General features: G+C 64.5%; 1 protein-coding gene across 2 annotated transcripts; it reads left to right on the top strand.

Moving 5' to 3' along the window:
• The first annotated feature begins 952 nt into the window (after positions 1-952).
• On the top strand, positions 953-7,257 carry Slc25a10 (solute carrier family 25 member 10). Of its 2 annotated transcripts, none has more exons than XM_070031644.1 (11): positions 953-1,126; positions 4,085-4,204; positions 4,440-4,554; positions 4,707-4,755; positions 4,960-5,001; positions 5,519-5,562; positions 5,689-5,759; positions 6,015-6,107; positions 6,308-6,385; positions 6,937-6,993; positions 7,073-7,257. In XM_070031644.1, the coding sequence occupies exons 1-11, from the start codon at positions 1,034-1,036 to the stop codon at positions 7,172-7,174; spliced, it is 864 nt and encodes a 287-aa protein (XP_069887745.1). In that variant the 5' UTR covers positions 953-1,033; the 3' UTR covers positions 7,175-7,257. The 2 variants fall into 2 exon arrangements, with proteins under 2 accessions (XP_069887745.1, XP_069887747.1); XM_070031646.1 differs by lacking the exon at positions 953-1,126 and adding an exon at positions 3,480-3,828.
• Positions 7,258-16,306: the final 9,049 nt, after the last annotated feature.

Here is a 16,306-nt window from a genome sequence, read left to right on the forward strand (position 1 = left end):
ACATCTGAGAGTGTGGTACTTGGGGTGCCCCTCAGGTGTGGGGGCGCACCGGGAATTGCTTTTCTAACGGAAGCCAAACAAATGGCCAAGTCCGCCAGCAGCCTGGAGGGGTTGCTCTCAGTCAGCCAGGGCGGCTGAGTGTGGGGGCTGCTTCGCTGGGGCCCCCAGCGAGGAGGCCACAGCCCTCACCCCGCCCCGGCCTCCTCCAGGGCGGATGCGTCACACTGTGTGCACGTGGGCACCTATGTGTGTGTGTGCGCGCGCGTATGTGCACGTGGGCACCTGCGTGTTGTATGCGCGTGTGTGCACGCACGTGGGCATCTGCGTGCGTGTGTACGTGCGTGGGCACCTGCGTGCGTGTGTATGACGGGGGGGGGAGGCGGGGGCCTGGCTAGAGCCTCTGTGGTGTGGCCCGGTTTGGGGGCCGCCCTCCTGAGCTTCCTGGCCGCGCCACGTCCGGCTCGGGGGCTAACCGGATATCAGTCTCACAGACTCCTGCCCGCCAGGTCCGAGCGGACGCCGTCGGATCGCGGCCTGCGCGCGGCGGGGCGGGCGGCCAGGCCCACCTTCGCTGCCAGCCGTCCTCCAGAAGCTCCCGTTTCCGTGGAGGCCCGGGCCGGGCCACGCCGCCGCGCGATCGCAGGCCGGGGTCAGGGTGCACGCAGGGACCCGGGTTCCTGGGGCCGGCACGAGCGGTCCGAGCCAGGATGCGGCGAGCGGGCGGGCGTCGGCCGGCCGGGCTCGGCTCGGGCTCGGGCTCTGCGGCTGCGCGGTGGGCCCCGCGGCTCGGCGCGCGTCGGGGGGCGGGGCGTCGGCCACGCCCAGGGGCGGGGCATAGGCCGCACCAGGGCTGGCGTTGGCCACGCCCGGGGGCGGGGCCGCCCGGGGCCCGCCCCGCGCCCCACGCTGCGCGGGCGCATTGGCTGCGGCCGGCGCGGGCGCGTGCAGGCTCTTTGAACCGGGCCCGGGTCGTCGCGGCCGGACTTGCGCTCCGGCTTCGGCCGGTGGAGCGGGCCGGGCGCAGAGCGCAGCCATGGCGTCTGAGGCGCGGGTGTCGCGCTGGTACTTCGGGGGCCTGGCCTCCTGCGGGGCCGCCTGCTGCACGCACCCGCTGGACCTGCTCAAGGTGAGGCCTGGCCCGGGGCCGAGGGCTGGGCGCGGGGCGCGGGGGGCGCTGGCTCGCGGGCGGCGCGGGTCGGGGCCCCGCCCGGCCACGTTTCCCCGGACGCCGGCTCCCGCCGCAGCCCGGCACCCGGTGATCACCCCGGCCGCGGCGCCACCGCGCCCACGCCCCGCCCAGGCTCGTCCGCGCCGCCGGCCTTCGGTGCCCGGCCCCGGGCGGTAACTTCCTGAGCCCTTCCCGGCCCGGACACCTGAGTACCGGCCGGCCCGGTTCAAAGTTCAGGAGGCTCGAGGGGCGCGCGCGCCGCGCCTGGGCCGCCGGGCCGCTCCCCCCTCCCCCCCCCGCCCCGTCCCCGACCCCGCGCCCCGCAGGGCACCTGCCCTGGAAGAGAAGGGGGCCGGTGCCCAGGCCCCTCCCCGTCCCAGGACCTTCCCCCATCCCAGGACCCTCCCCGTCCCAAGACTCCCTGCCCCAGGACCCTCCCCGTCCCAGGACCCCCTGCCCCAGGACCCTCCCCGTCCCAGGACCCCCTGCCCCAGGACCCTCCCCGTCCCAGGACCCCCTGCCCCCGGACCCTCCCCATCCCAGGACCCTCCCCGTCCCAAGACTCCCTGCCCCAGGACCCTCCCCGTCCCAGGACCCCCTGCCCCAGGACCCTCCCCATCCCAGGACCCTCCCCGTCCCAGGACCTTCCCCCATCCCAGGACCCTCCCCCTTCCCAGGACCCCCTGCCCCAGGACCTTCCCTGTCCCAGGACCCCCTAGCCCCAGGACCCTCCCCATCCCAGGACCCCCTGCCCCCGGACCCTCCCCTGTCCCAGGCCCCGCCCCATCTTCCTCTAGGGGTGCAGGGAGGCCCTTTGTGCCAGGAGACCTCGTCTCTGTGTGTGGCCAACTCATGGCCAGCCCTCCACCGGAGCAGTAGACAGAGGCCTTCTGTTCCCCAGGGCCTTCCCCGCGGAGGCCCTGGCCCGTCTCCCTGGCCACTCAAAGAACAAAGAAGGGCCGAGCTTCCCCAGCCTGGGAGGCTCTGCCTGTTCTGGTCAGGAGGTTGCCCGCAGGAGGGGTGTGGCTAACCCTACACCGCTGGATGGGACCCCGCCAGCCCTGTCCTTTGCCCCAAGCTGCCATTTCATAAAGGGGTGGTGGCTTTTTGATTAAGTGAAGGGATGAGCTTCCAGGTAAAAGAGGACACCAGTCCTCACTTGTCCTGGGAGTGGACTCCACAGGTCCTGTTTTAGGGCAAAGAGCAGGAAAGCACAGTCTGCTTGGCGAAAGGGCGCCTCCTCCCTCAGGCTGGCGTGCTTGTGGTTTTTGTTTTCCACGCTTCTGGATGTGCTCACAGGCACCACCCTCACTGTGGGAGGCAGGCTGGCCGGAGGCTGGCCGGGCCGCAAGGCCACCATTGCTGGCTGCTGTCCACCATCTAAGGCCCCTTAGGCACCGCCACCCTCCCCCGCCCAGGTCCTGCCCTGCTGCAGCCTTCCTGCTCTGTCAGGGAAGGCCTGCCACTGGGGGACTTGGGACCCCCTCTAGAACGGGGCTGTGGCCCTGCGTCAGGGACACAGGCAGCAGGCCCAGCTGCACGGGAGACTGGGGTCAGGGTTTTCTTCTATCATCAGCTCACTGGGACTGTTAAATTGTTTTGACTAGGCATCAGTGGCTCACGCCTTTCATACTAGCTATTCAGGAGGCTGAGATCTGAGGATCATGGTTCAAAGCCAGCCTGGACAGGAAAGTCTCTGAGACTTGTTTTATTTTTTATTTTATTGATTATTGATTGATTGATTGCCAGTCATAGGGCTTGAACCCAGGGCCTGGGGCACTGTCCCCCAGCCTCTCTGTGCTCAAGGCTAGCGTTCTAACACTTGAACCACAACACCACTTCTGGCTTTTTTTTGGGGGGGGGGGTCTGGTCGTGGGGCCTGAACTCTGGGCCTGGGCGCTGTCCCTCAGCCCTTCAGCTCAAGGCAAGCACTCTACCACTTGAGCCACAGCGCCACTTCCGGCTTTTTTTTTCTTTTTGCTTATGTGGTGCTGAGGACTCGAACCCAGGGCCTCATGCATGCAAGGCAAGCGCTCTACCATTGAGCCACCTTCCCAGCCCCTGGCTTTTTCTGTGGTACTGAGGAATCCAACCCAGGGCTTCGTGCCTGCTAGGCAAGCACTCTACCACTGAGCCACCTTCCCAGAGAGAAAGCAAGCAAGCCAAGAGTAGAGCTGTGACTCAAGTGGTGCTAGCTTTGACCAGAAAAGCTCGGGGACAGAGCCCAGGCCCTGAGTTCAAGCCCCAGGACCAGCATCAAAACAAACCAACAAAAAAAGTTTGGTTTTGGTTTGCTTTTGTTAGATGGGCTCTTGCTGTGTGTCCAGGCTGGCCTTGAACTTGTCCTCCTCCTGCCTCAGCCTGCTGAAAGTCAAACCACCAGCGAGCATCACCAGTCAGCTTTGAGGAATGGGAGTTCCTTGAGCTGTTCTTCTGCCCACATCCCAGCTTGTTCCGCACAGGGGCTGCTCACCTAGATCAGGGTGCCGTTCCCTGGCACTCAGGTCCCTCTCCCACCTCGCCCAGGCCACGGGCTCTCACTGAACCAGGCTCCTCTCTCCCCACCCACTTCTCAACCCCTGCATGGTGGGGACCGCCCTTCTGTGCACAGCTTTCCTGGGGTCGGCACCAGGGGGAGCAGCACCAGGAGGACTTTAGCTGTGAGTCTGGACCAGGGGCCAGGCTAGGGGCAGCCGTGCGTATTGGGGTGGTAGGAGCAATGATGGACTCTGTTGTGAGGCAGGATGGAGCAGAGTCCAGGCCTGGGAGCTGCGGGACTTCCCGCTACCCCTGCCTCCGTCTCCCCATCTCTAGACGGCCTGCGGGGTGGCTGTGAAGGTCTCGAGGGCTTCCACAGAGCCGGCTGGGGCCCAGGCCACGTCCTCCACCCCTGTCCCCTCTGCCCGCCCTCCGCAGGTGCACCTCCAGACGCAGCAGGAGGTGAAGATGCGCATGACCGGCATGGCCGTGCACGTGGTGCGCACCGGCGGCTTCTTGGCACTTTACAATGGCCTGAGTGCTTCACTGGCCAGACAGGTGTGAGCTGGGTCCCCAGACATGCTCCTTTCACCCTGAGCCTACTTCTCCCAGGCCTCGCAGTCCCCACCTGTCCCCCATCTCCTGGGTCCTGGTCCCAAACCTGTTGGGCCTGAGACCTCCAGTTACAGGTGAAGAAACTGAGTGCCCCTGTGCCCACAGCCCCGGGAGCCACCCCTGGGCCTGTGAGGCCTGGGGTGACACAGGGTGGCTCCAAGCCAGGCTTCTTCTCTAGATGACCTATTCTCTGACGCGGTTCGCCATCTACGAGACCCTGCGGGACTACATGTCCAAGGACAGCAAGCGCCCCCTCCCCTTCTACAGCAAGGTGCTGCTGGGAGGGGCCAGTGGTGAGTGCAGCTGGGCTGGGGGTGGGGGTGGGCTGGGTTGGGCTGGGCTGGGCTGGGGCTGGGCTGGGCTGGGGGGGGGGCGGGGGGGCGGGGCTGGGCTGGGCTGGGTGGGACAGCCCTTTTCTCTGCTCTGACATCTCCTGTTGCCTCAGGTCTGATTGGAGGCTTTGTGGGGACCCCTGCAGACTTGGTCAATGTCAGGTGTGTGCCCACATTTTCCCCCGGCCCAGCTCTCTGCTCCCTAGACAGATGGGTGATTGCTGGGGTTGCAGCGGAGCAGAGCAGGCCTGCCCCGAGCGCTGTGCGTGGGGGGCTGGCCCCACTGCCCTGCTGGCACAGGGTGGACGGCCCAGCCCCGGCGGGACTTGCCTGTGCACCCTACTCCACCTGCCTCTTCTGACTCAGGATGCAGAATGACGTGAAGCTGCCCCTGGAGCAGCGGCGCAGGTGAGTGGAGGGCTTGGCTCTTCAGAGGCCGTGGGGCCCCGGGACAGCTCTACCCGGCCAGCACATCAGGAGGCTCATGGCCTGGGCCACCCTGGGTGCCACTCGGTCAGCTGAGACCTTTGGGTTCTGCCTTTGTCGAGCGATTGTGGTAGGTTGGGTGTTGGGCCTGGCTGGCCTGCAGGGCAGCCAGGCTGGCCCGGGTTTAAGTGGGGGCTTTACAGGGACCCCCGCGGCCCTGGTCACTCCCATACCCAGCCACGTTCTCGTGCCTTGCTGGCTTCCTTTGGGCCCTCACCTGAGGGCAGTGGTTGAGGCGCATCAGGGCTCTGGCCAGCCCTCGGGATGGCAGCACGCAGGGCTGGCAAGGCTCGTCCACAGACAGGACTGGCCAGAGCCCAGAGGAAGCACCCAGCTGCTCTGGGTGCGCAGCCCGTGCGGCCCAGCAGGCTTCTCTCAGGGTCTGGCAGGCGGGGCTGGAGGACAGGGTGAGCCTCTTGTGTCCCATTGTCACCCGCAGTTATGCCCACGCCCTGGATGGCCTGTACCGCGTGGCCCGTGAAGGTGAGAGGTGGGGAGGGGGGCAGGGGGCTGCCGAGACCCGAGAGGGGACGCAGTCGTGGGGTCCAGTGGCGGTGGCCGAGGCGGCTAGGCCTGAGGCTGGCGTCCGGCCCATGCTTCCTCCTGCAGAGGGTCTGAAGAGGCTGTTCTCGGGTGCGACCATGGCATCCAGCCGCGGGGCTCTCGTCACTGTGGGCCAGGTAGGGCTCCCGGGCCGGGCAGAGCTGACAGGCAGCCCTTCCCGGAGGGCAGCCAGTGCTGCCCTGGGAGGGGTCTGTGGGCCCCTGGCCCGTGTGGCGCGGGCACAGGGCTGGCTGCGGGCAGCTTCTCCCGTCGGGGCTCGGCCGCCGGCCCAGGTGTGGTGTGTTGGTGCCCACCTGCTGGCGTCCTTGTGGGGTGCTGTCGCAGGGCTTCCCTTGGGCCCTGACCACCGCTGCTTCCCCGTCCCCCTTCAGCTCTCCTGCTACGACCAGGCCAAGCAGCTGGTCCTGGGCACCGGGATCCTGCCCGACAACATCGTCACTCACCTGGTGGCCAGCTTCATCGCGGTAAGTGCTGGCACGGGGGACGGGGCCAGTGCTGAGCAGAAGGCCGGCAGGCCGGCGGACCGCATCTGTGGGTGTCAGAAGCCGCATTTCCTGGAGCCCCACTGCAGAGGGGGTGAGGGGACTGTCCACCCTGGCCTGGGGCCGGCAGGCCGTGAGCGGAGGGGTGCCACAGGCTGCCTGGTAATGAGCCTCCTCCCCAGGGCGGCTGTGCCACGTTCCTGTGCCAGCCCCTGGACGTGCTGAAGACGCGCCTGATGAACTCCAGGGGCGAGTATCAGGTGAGGACCTGCTCCGGCCGCGGCCCCGCCAGACTCCCCCCCCCCCCCCCCCCCGCGTCCTCGGCCGCCTGCACCCCTCCTGGTATTGGGGCTGCCGGCCTCGCTCTGAGCCTGCTGTCCTCTCCTGGGGCTGCAGACACTGCATTGCGGGTCCCAGGGACCCGGCGGACACAGGCTCAGGTGGTAGGTGGCCAGCCGTGAGCAGGGAAAGCTGAGTGGGAGCCCCCGGACTGACAGGGACTCCGGCCAGTGCCCGGCTTGGCCCCTGCGCCGCGCCGCGCGCTCTGCCTGGCTCCTCGCGCTGCAGCCTGCCCTCCTCCCCTGTCTGCCCCTTGCTCTTCCTGACGCCACCTCAGACTGGCTGCCACAGTCACTCACCATGCGGCAGGTGGCAGTCACCCCCTGCCCGCAGCCCCCCCGCCCCCCGGAGGCCCTGTTCCCCGGCTCATGCTGGAGGCCACTCGCAGCGGTGCCGGGGCCGCTGCCAGCCAGCGCCCGGGAGCTCGTCTGCGTCTCTGGGTGAGCCGCCTTCCCCTCCTCCGCTCCTGCAGGGTGTTTTCCACTGCTTCACCGAGACCGCCAAGCTGGGCCCGCTGGCCTTTTTCAAGGTGGGGCACAGTGGTGGGCGGGGTGGGGTGAGCAGGGCTTGTCCCCGCCCCCACATCTCCATCTCCGCTTCTCCCCCAGGGCCTCTTTCCTGCCGGCATCCGCCTTGTTCCCCACACTGTACTCACCTTTGTATTTCTGGAACAACTCCGGAAACACTTTGGCATCAAAGTGCTGACCTGAAAGCCACAAGGTCACAGCACCCGGCTCCTGGGACGTGCCAACGGGACGGGTGGGGCCCCCCGACCCCCAGCAGCCCCACCCTGCCCGCCCCCCAGGCTGGCCCGGCTCCAGCCATCCGGCCTCTGTCCCACCCCCCCTCCCAGCTCTGCCCTGGCCCTCCGCAGAGCGCGGGGTCTCCAGGTAGGTCCCCACCCTGCCCCGGCCCCACGCAGAGCTGGGCAGGGCTGCCCAGCCCTGCGCTGCCCCCAGCAGCTCCGCCTCTGGCCCAGGTACATCCTCGCCCACCAGTGCGCACGCCCCACACCAGACCACATGAGCACACGTGCACGTCCGTCCTGAGTCCTGAGCGCGAGTCTTACAGGAGGGGGTAGCGAGCAGGCCCTCAAGTGTCAGGGCCCCGCCCTGCCCCCGCTGTTGTAGGTTTCACCAAAGGCTGCCTTCCATGCCTCGCTGCCTACGCCACCCACATCCCTCTCACCGCAGAGCGGACGGCCGGCGTGGCCTGCTCACCCTGCCAGCCAAAAACAAAGCAACACCAAAGCGCCCTGTTTCCCCAGTGCAGAGCTGGGCCCCAAACCTGTCCACCTCCCAGGGGCCCAGGGCCCGGCCACACGGCCCTGGAGGGTCTAATAAAGACCAGTGACCTGGGTGGCCTGCTCGCTTCTTCCCGCCCTCAGGGCAGCCGCTGCCCAGCACCCAGGCTCGCTGCCTGAGGTGGCCTTACTGCGGTGGCGCTAGCGCGGCCCGCCAGCCAGTACCAGTGCCCATGCCCCTCCAGGCTGGTGCTCTGCAACTTGAACCACAGCTCCACATCCAGAGTTGTGGAGATGGGAGTCTCATGAACTCTTCTGCCCAGGCTGGCTTCAAACCGGGATCCTCAGGTCTCAGCCTTCTGAGTAGTAGCTGTGATTACAGGCAAGAACCATAGGCACCCACCTCCCATTCTTCTAATTCAAAGTTAAGAGGAAGCCAGGCACTGGTGGCTCACACCTGTCATCCTAGCCACTCAGGAGGTTGAGATCTAAGGATCATGGTTCAAAGCCAGCCCGGGCAGGAAAGTCCATGAGACTCTTTTTTTTTGGTCCGGTCGTGGTGCCTGAACTCTGGGCCTGGGTGCTGTCCTTCAGCTCTTCAGCTCAAGGCTAGCACTCTACCACTTGAGCCACAGCGCCACTTCCGGGTTTTTTCTTTTTGCTTATGTGGTGCTGAGGAATCGAACCCAGGGCCTCAGGCATGCAAGGCAAGCGCTCTACCACTGAGCCACCTTCCCAGCCCGTCCATGAGACTCTTATCTCCAATAAACCACTAGAAAACTGGAAGTGGTGCTGTAGCTTAAGCGGTAGCGTGCTCATGTTGAGCTGAAGAGCGCAAGGACAGCGCCCAAGCCCAGAGTTCAAGCCCCATGACCAATACACACACAAGATTGTGGAAGGGAGCTAAATGCTTTTTTTTTTTGTAAGTTCCTGATTCTGATTTCGGCATCTCACACTTTCAGTATTTATCAAAGATAATGCAACTTCCCTCTCTCCGGCTCACTTGGCAGGCTCTTAGAACTGCTTAGCTTGGCAGGGATAAAGGTCCCATCCTTAGGGCCTTCACCCAGCCTCCTCCCTGGGAAGCCTCCCCTCCCCCCATCTAGAAACTGCCCTGTCTGGTTTGGTGTGGCCAGACCTGGCAGCTGCCCATGGGGAGCATGGTGCAGGGTGGGGTGGGAGCCAGGGCAGACGCCCATCCTGCTCCCTCCCCTTGCAGAGCTGGTGGGAAGGCAGCAGGCCAGGAGTGCCTTTCACCGCACCCCACCCGCGCTGTCAGAGAACTAGCCAGTCCTGTACTATGTCTACCCTCCCCAGCCGTCCACGGGTCATGTGGCCCCAGGGCCAAGAGCGGATTAATTTTCCACTTGGGCCCCTGGGCACAACGCCAAGCCCAGTCAGGCCTTGTTCTTGCAGAATGAAGTTTACCCAAAGTTAGTGTTTACCCAGAGTTTACCAAAGAAAGCAATCATTTACTGTCAGGAAATGGGGGCTGGGGAGGGGGTGGAGACACAATTTTGTAGAGGAATAATGGTTTTTCGGCAAGTGGGCCCAGGCAATTGGCAGTCCATCTACACAAGCTGGGAGCCGGATCCTGCACCCGCTCACGTGCTCACCTTGGAGCAGGTCCTAGAGCCCCATGCCCTGCCAGGCTGCCATGGCAGGGCCCTGTCTGCTTGCTGCGGGCGGCCTTGCAGGGGTACATACCCATCTGCCTCTGGTCCATCCTGAAATAGGGGGGAGGGAGGGGGGAGGCGGGGAGCCTGTGGTGTTGACAAGCCTGGTCACCAGGAGCTGAGTGCTGCAGACCATCCTGTGGCTCCAGTGCTGGGACCAAGCCTGAGCCTGGTGCTAGCACTAGCTTTACCACCCAGCTACACTCCAGCCTGTGTGTGTGTGTGTGTGTGTGTGTGTGTGCGCGTGCACGATGCAGCCACCTGCATCAGTATCTTAGAAGAAAACAGGTAACTTTCATGACCTTAAATTTGACACCAAAACATTAGCAAGGAGATAAACACGTCATCAAATAAGAATGGTTTTGGAGCTGCTCGCCGGTGGCTCACACTTGCAATCCTAGCTATTCAGGAGGCTGGGATCTTAGAATTGATTAACCACCAAATAACGAAAGTGGAGCTGTGGCTCAAGTGGTACAGTGCTAGCCTTGAGCACAAAAGCTCAGAGCACTCGGACTGGCATATGCGCACACACACCTGCAGGTGTGCATGCAGTCTTTGGTCTGGGGCTTTTCAGAGCTTCCGTGGTGCGGCGTGGGGTGGGACAGCGCTGCTGTGAGAGGACTAGGGGAGAGGTGGTTGCTATGACTGACAGCTCAGTACTTTGGACTCAGATTTGTGCACAGCACCATTTTCTACAGTTAAAAAGTAATCATCATGCCTGTAATCCTAGCTACTCAGGAGGATGAGAGCTGAGGTATGAAGCATCAGAACTGGAGGTGTGGCTCAACTGGTAAAGTGCAAGCTATGAACCACTAGCTAGAGGCCCTGAGTTCAAGCCCTAGTTCCAGCCCAAACAGCTAGCTCCCCAACAAGAAGTATGGCCATAGAGACAGAAGGAGAAAGAAAAGATCACCTTCTAGGGCTGGGAAGATGGCTCAGTGATAGAGCGCTTGCCTTGCATGCATGAGGCCCTGGGTTCCATTCCTCAGCACCACATAAGAAGAAAAAGCTGGAAGTGGCACTGTGGTTCAAGTGGTAGAGTGCTAGCCTTTAGCTGAAGAGCTCAGGGACAGCCCAGAGTTCAGGCCCCACGACTGGACCAAAAAAAAAAAAGATCACCTTCTAGCGAGCATGACTAGCCCAGTACACTTCAGTGTAAACAGTTCAATCGGAATGGAACCCAGCACTGGTGGCTCACGCCTGTCATCCTAGCTACTCAGGAGGCTGAGATCTAAAGATTGTGGTTCAAAGCCAGCCCAGCCAGAAGAGTCCCTGTGACTCTCCAGCCATCCACTCATAAATGGGAAGCGGTGCTGTGCTGTGGCTCACGAGGTAGAGCACGAGGTAGAGCACTAGCCTTGAGCACAAAGAGGCTCAGAGCCAGTGCCCAGGCCCAGAGTTGACACTCCACAACCGACAAAGAAAGAAAAGACAAATGTGAACGGTGCCACGCTGGCTGTAGCTCACTCTGAACCAGCCCTGGTGTCCTGTGGAGGGACCCTGGGGAGGACACTGGGGTGTGGAGGACACCAGCACCCCCACCCCATCTGCCTGTGTGGAATGTTGTAATGTTGCCTTCACCAGTAGACTTTAGCTCATTTTGCTTTTTGTGTAATTGGTACCTGCAATGCCCAGCCTGGAGCCCACACTGCCCATGCCCCTCCTCACCCGCAGGTCTTGGCCCCTCCTCCCTGACCTGCTCAGGGCAGGGCCCTCCCGGAACCCCCAGGGTGCTGGAATGTGACACGAGAAAGGACAAGGGTGAGGCAGGAAAAGTTCTGGACCTCAAGGAAATGCCTTGCGCAAGGGAGAGAAGAGGAGCACGTGTAGGAAATGGAGCTGGGGGTGGGTGCTGCTTCCTCCTGGTCCCTCCCCCTCCTGACAGGGGTGCAGAGCCCCGCCCGCCTCACCCTCCAGGGCCGCTCACCCACCTCCGGGGCTTGCCCAGCCCAGGCCCTGGCTCGCCTGGTCAGGGCCTCAGCCCTGCCCTGCTCTGGAGGCTGAGCATGCCCAGGTCCTCCCCACTGTCCCAGGGACGCAGCCGTCCAGGGGCCCGTTCGGCCCAGGCCACCACCGTAGGTCCTTGGAATTTTGGCAGGACAGAGGGGTGGCGGGGGCAGGGGTGGCGGGGGCAGGGGGCCCTCCAGGAAGGAAGGTACTGGAAGGGAGGTGGGCCGCCCCAAAGGCAACACCACCCGGTGCCTCGCTGCTCCTTTTCTCCTCTTCCCCCGCCCTCCCTCCTCTCCTCTCTTTTCTGTCTTCACATTGGGAGGCCTCACACTTGCCAGGCAGGTGCTCTACCACTTGAGCCAGGCCCCTAGCCCTTCTTCCTTTAGTTACTTTTGGGATAGGGTCTTAACCTTTTTTTTGAGGGGCTGGGAAGATGGCTCAGTGGTAGAGTGCTTGCCTTGCACGCATGAGGCCCTGGGTTCGATTCCTCAGCACCACATAAGCAAAAAGAAAAAAGCCAGAAGTGGCGCTATGGCTCAAGTGGTAGAGCGCTAGCCTTGAGCTGAAGAGCTGAGGGACAGCACCCAGGCCCAGAGTTCAGGTCCCACGACCGGACCCCCCCCAAAAAAAAAACAAACCTTTTTTTTGAAAATTTTATTTCATTGTAAAGATGCTGTACAGAGGGGTTACAGTTACATCAGTAAGGCAATGAGTTCATTTCTTGTTGAGTAGTTACCCCCTCCTTTGTTTTTCTTCTACTATCCCTTCCCTCCCTCCCTACCTGCCCCAAGTCGTAAAGTTCATCTCCCACATAGTGTCCTGTGAGTATCATTGTTGTAAGGAGTCATCCAGTGTCCTTTTTTTTTTCAGCATTTTATTCCCCTTACCCTTTTTTGTTGTTGTTTTGTTTTGTTTTTCCTGGGACCTGGGTGCTGTCCCAGAGCTGCTTTTGCTCGTCTAGTGCTCTTCCACTTGAGCCACAGCACTACTACTTCTGGCTTTTTCTGTGATTAATTGGAGATAAGAATCTTACAGACTATCCTGCCCTGGCTGGCTTAAAACCGAGATCAGCCTGCTGAGTACGATTATAGGCGTGAACCACCCAAGTCCCGTTTTGCTCAGGCTTTTTTGTGTGTTACCAGAAGATAAATGAGGGTTTCCCAGTTTGCATGAGATCCTTGAGATCCACTCATGAAAAGTATTTCAGGGTATCTAAAAAAGGTGTGTGTGTGTGGGGGGTGAATATGACTTAATGGTAGAGTGCTTGCCTAACACACATGAAGCCCACATACACAGAAAAAAACAGAAGTGGTGCTGTGGCTCAAGTGGTAGAGCCCTGAGCAAAAGAATCTCAGGGACAGTGCTTAGCCGCAGGTCTGGCAAAAACAACAACAAAAGAGTCTCATGAGGAGAAGGTTTTCATGAGGATTTTCGTGTGATGGGGAAAACAGAGAAAGATGTCCCATTCCTCACTCCAAGTAGGAGCCACTAGCACCCAGCACTCAAATCTTTGAAAAGTTTTATTGACTTACAAGTGACATACAATAAACTGCGTAACTACAGCCCGCCTGGCACATGCCCACACCCACAAAGTCACAAGTTTGTCGCAGCCTCCTGTCCCCTCGGCATGCACCCCACCCATCCAGTCAGCACGGGCCCCCTGCAGCCCCGAGGACACAGGTGTGTGTGGCAGGCCGCCCGCTTCACACCACCGCGGAGCCACACCCCGACCTCCAATGATTTTATTACTGCGGGTTTTCATTGCTGCACTTACGCTGATATGACTTAATATGAGATGTGTCAAAGCCGTTGTCCTCCAACTGAGGGTGGCATTCTGGAAGGTTCTAGAAACTGTAGGAGGAACAGCCTTGGAGACCTGAGAATTGGGGCTTGACGCCAACTCAGGCAGGGAAGTCCATGAGGCTCTAATCTCCAATCGACCAACAAAAAGCTGGAGGTGGAGCTGTGGCTCAAACAGTAGAGCGCCAGCCTTGGACAAACACAAGCTCAGGGCCAGCGCGCAGGCCCTGAGTTCAAGTCCCAGGACCGGCACACACCTGAGTGGCTGGGCAGGTAACCACCCAGGAGCCACTGCAGTCGCTGGTGCTGTGGTCAGTGCTGCCCGACCAGGTCAGCAGAAGGCTGACGGCTTGGGGTGAGGGCGCAGGGCGCGGAGCACGGGGCGGGGGGGGGGGTCCGGCCCTGCAGTCCGTCCCGACCCTGCAGTCCGTCCTCCCGCCGGCGGGTCGCTGGTTGTGGGCCGCGTGGGGCCAGGCGCGGAGGTGGAGGCCCCAGAAGGCCGCATCCCCGCCCGCCACCCCGGGCACAGCGGGGGGGGGGAACCGGGCAGAGGTGAAGCCGGCCACGTGCTGCTCCCCGCCCTCCCAAGGCCACCCCCAACCGCCCGCCCATCTCCGGGTCCCAGGAAGACCCACGACGGGAGCGGAAGGGCCAGAAACTCCGCCCCGGAGTGCAGATCCCACCTCAGACTGACCAGGGCCTCCCTGGGTCTCCCTCACGCGTGCCCACCGGGAAGGGAGAGGAGGGAGGACGACCCCGCCCTCCTTTCCCGCCGACGGGCCACGCCCACCACGCAGGGCACCGGGCCGCGTGGCCACGCCCACTCGATTACCGGGCCACACCCACCGTGCCAGCTTTGGTCGTGTGGCCACGCCCACCCGCCTTTGGACCACGCCTTCTTTGTTGTAAGACCACGCCCACCCCACCTCCTCCGGCCTTCGGGTCCTGGCCGAGGGCATAATGTCCCAGCCCGCGGCCGCTCGCCTGTGGGGTAGCGAGGCGGAGGCGGGGCCGGGGCGGGGCCTCCAGCCGCCCCTCGCTGCGCCCCGCGTGGCCTCCGGGTGGCAGCCACGTGCGGCTGTCCGAACCAGGAACGCACCAAGCCCCGGGCAGTCCCGGTCCCGCCACCTGCCGGGGCATCCCGTGCTCAGGCCGCGGACACCGCGCGGCCCCTCCCGGCCCCTGGGGAGGCACGCCTGGCCGGCGCCAGGAGCCGGTGGAAGACAGCAGCGCGGAGCGCGGAGGAGCCACCGGCCTGCGCAGCCGAGGGGTGTCGGGGCGGGGATGCGCGCGGGCCACGGAGCCGGCTGAGGTTGAGACAGGGCCTGGGGACCCTGCGGGAGTGGGCGCTGGGGAAGCCAAGGGGGCGTGACGGGGCGGACCGGGGCGTGGCATGGCCGGGAGGACCGGGGCGTGGCATGGCCGGGAGGATCGGGGCGTGGCATGGCCGGGAGGATCGGGGCGTGGCATGGCCGGGGAGGACCGGGGCGTGGCATGGCCGGGAGGACCGGGGCGTGGCATGGCCGGGGAGGATGGGGGCGTGGCATGGCCGGGGAGGATGGGGGCGTGGCATGGCCGGGGAGGATGGGGGCGTGGCATGGCCGGGGAGGATGGGGGCGTGGCATGGCCGGGGAGGATGGGGGCGTGGCATGGTCGGGAGGATGGGGGCGTGGCATGGCCGGGGAAGATGGGGGCGTGGCATGGCCGGGGAGGATGGGGGCGTGGCATGGTCGGGAGGATGGGGGCGTGGCATGGCCGGGGAGGATGGGGGCGTGGCATGGCCGGGGAGGATGGGGGCGTGGCATGGCCGGGGAGGACCGGGGCGTGGCATGGCCGGGGAGGATGGGGGCGTGGCATGGCCGGGAGGACCGGGGCGTGGCATGGCCGGGAGGACCGGGGCGTGGCATGGCCGGGGAGGACCGGGGCGTGGCATGGCCGGGGAGGATGGGGGCGTGGCATGGTCGGGAGGATGGGGGCGTGGCATGGCCGGGGAGGATGGGGGCGTGGCATGGCCGGGGAGGACCGGGGCGTGGCATGGTCGGGAGGATGGGGGCGTGGCATGGTCGGGGAGGACCGGGGCGTGGCATGGCCGGGAGGACCGGGGCGTGGCATGGCCGGGGAGGACCGGGGCGTGGCATGGCCTGGGAGGACCGGGGCGTGGCATGGTCGGGAGGACCGGGGCGTGACATGGTCGGGAGGACCGGGGGCGTGGCCGGGGAGGACCGGGGCGTGGTGGGGCTGGGCGGGGGCGGAGTCTGGGGAGGGCCGGGCTGACCCAGGATCTCCGGGCCCCCAGCTCCCACCCACCCTCCCTGCTGCATGCTGGAGCGCCGCCCGACGCGGCACACCGCGACCTACCTCACTTCCGGTGAAGACTTCAGCCCTGCAGCCCTCCTGTCACCGAGTTCCTCCCCGGCCAGTGCGTGGGCACCGAGGTCACCGCAGCGCTGCCCTGCTGTGGGCCTGCGGCCCCGGTACCGAGTCCTTAGACTGCTTCGGGAGTCCTGCTCACCCGGGGACGCCAGAGGCCTTCCTTCTGGAAGGTTCACCCAGCCTAGAGCCAGGCCCACTGTTTCTCCACACAGGCCTCCTGTGATTCCAAAGCCGTCAGGGACTGAAGGGGCCGCAGCGCCCCTTCCCCTCTGGGCTTGTCAGGGCGGAGGCCAGGTGGGGCTGGTCGTGGGAGGGGCTTCCTGGGTGGGGCTGGCCGTGGGAGGAGCTTCCCGGGCGGGGCTGGCCGTGGGAGGAGCTTCCCGGGCGGGGCTGGCCGTGGGCGGGGCTTCCCTGGAGGGGCTGGCCGTGGGAGGAGCTTCCCGGGCGGGGCTGGCTGTGGGAGGGGCTTCCCCGGTGGGGCTGGCCGTGGGAGGAGCTTCCCTGGCGGGGCTGGCCGTGGGCGGGGCTTCCCTGGCGGGGCTGGTCGTGGGCGGGGCTGGCCGTGGGAGGAGCTTCCCGGGCGGGGCTAGCCGTGGGCGGGGCTGGCCTGGACGGGGCTTTCCGGGTGGGGCTGGCCGTGGGCGGGGCTTTCCGGATGGGGCTGGCCGTGGGCGGGGCTGGTCGTGGGCGGGGCTGGCCTGGGAGGGGCTTCCCCGTTGGGGCTGGCCGTGGGCGGGGTTGGCCTGGACGGGGCTTTCCGGGTGAGGCTGGCCGTGGGAGGAGCTTCCCGGGCGGGGCTG

This window comes from Dipodomys merriami, unplaced genomic scaffold (assembly GCF_024711535.1).
Source record: "Dipodomys merriami isolate MVZ:Mamm:240054 unplaced genomic scaffold, mDipMer1.0.p SCAF_202, whole genome shotgun sequence".
NCBI classification, from domain to species: Eukaryota; Metazoa; Chordata; class Mammalia; order Rodentia; family Heteromyidae; genus Dipodomys; species Dipodomys merriami.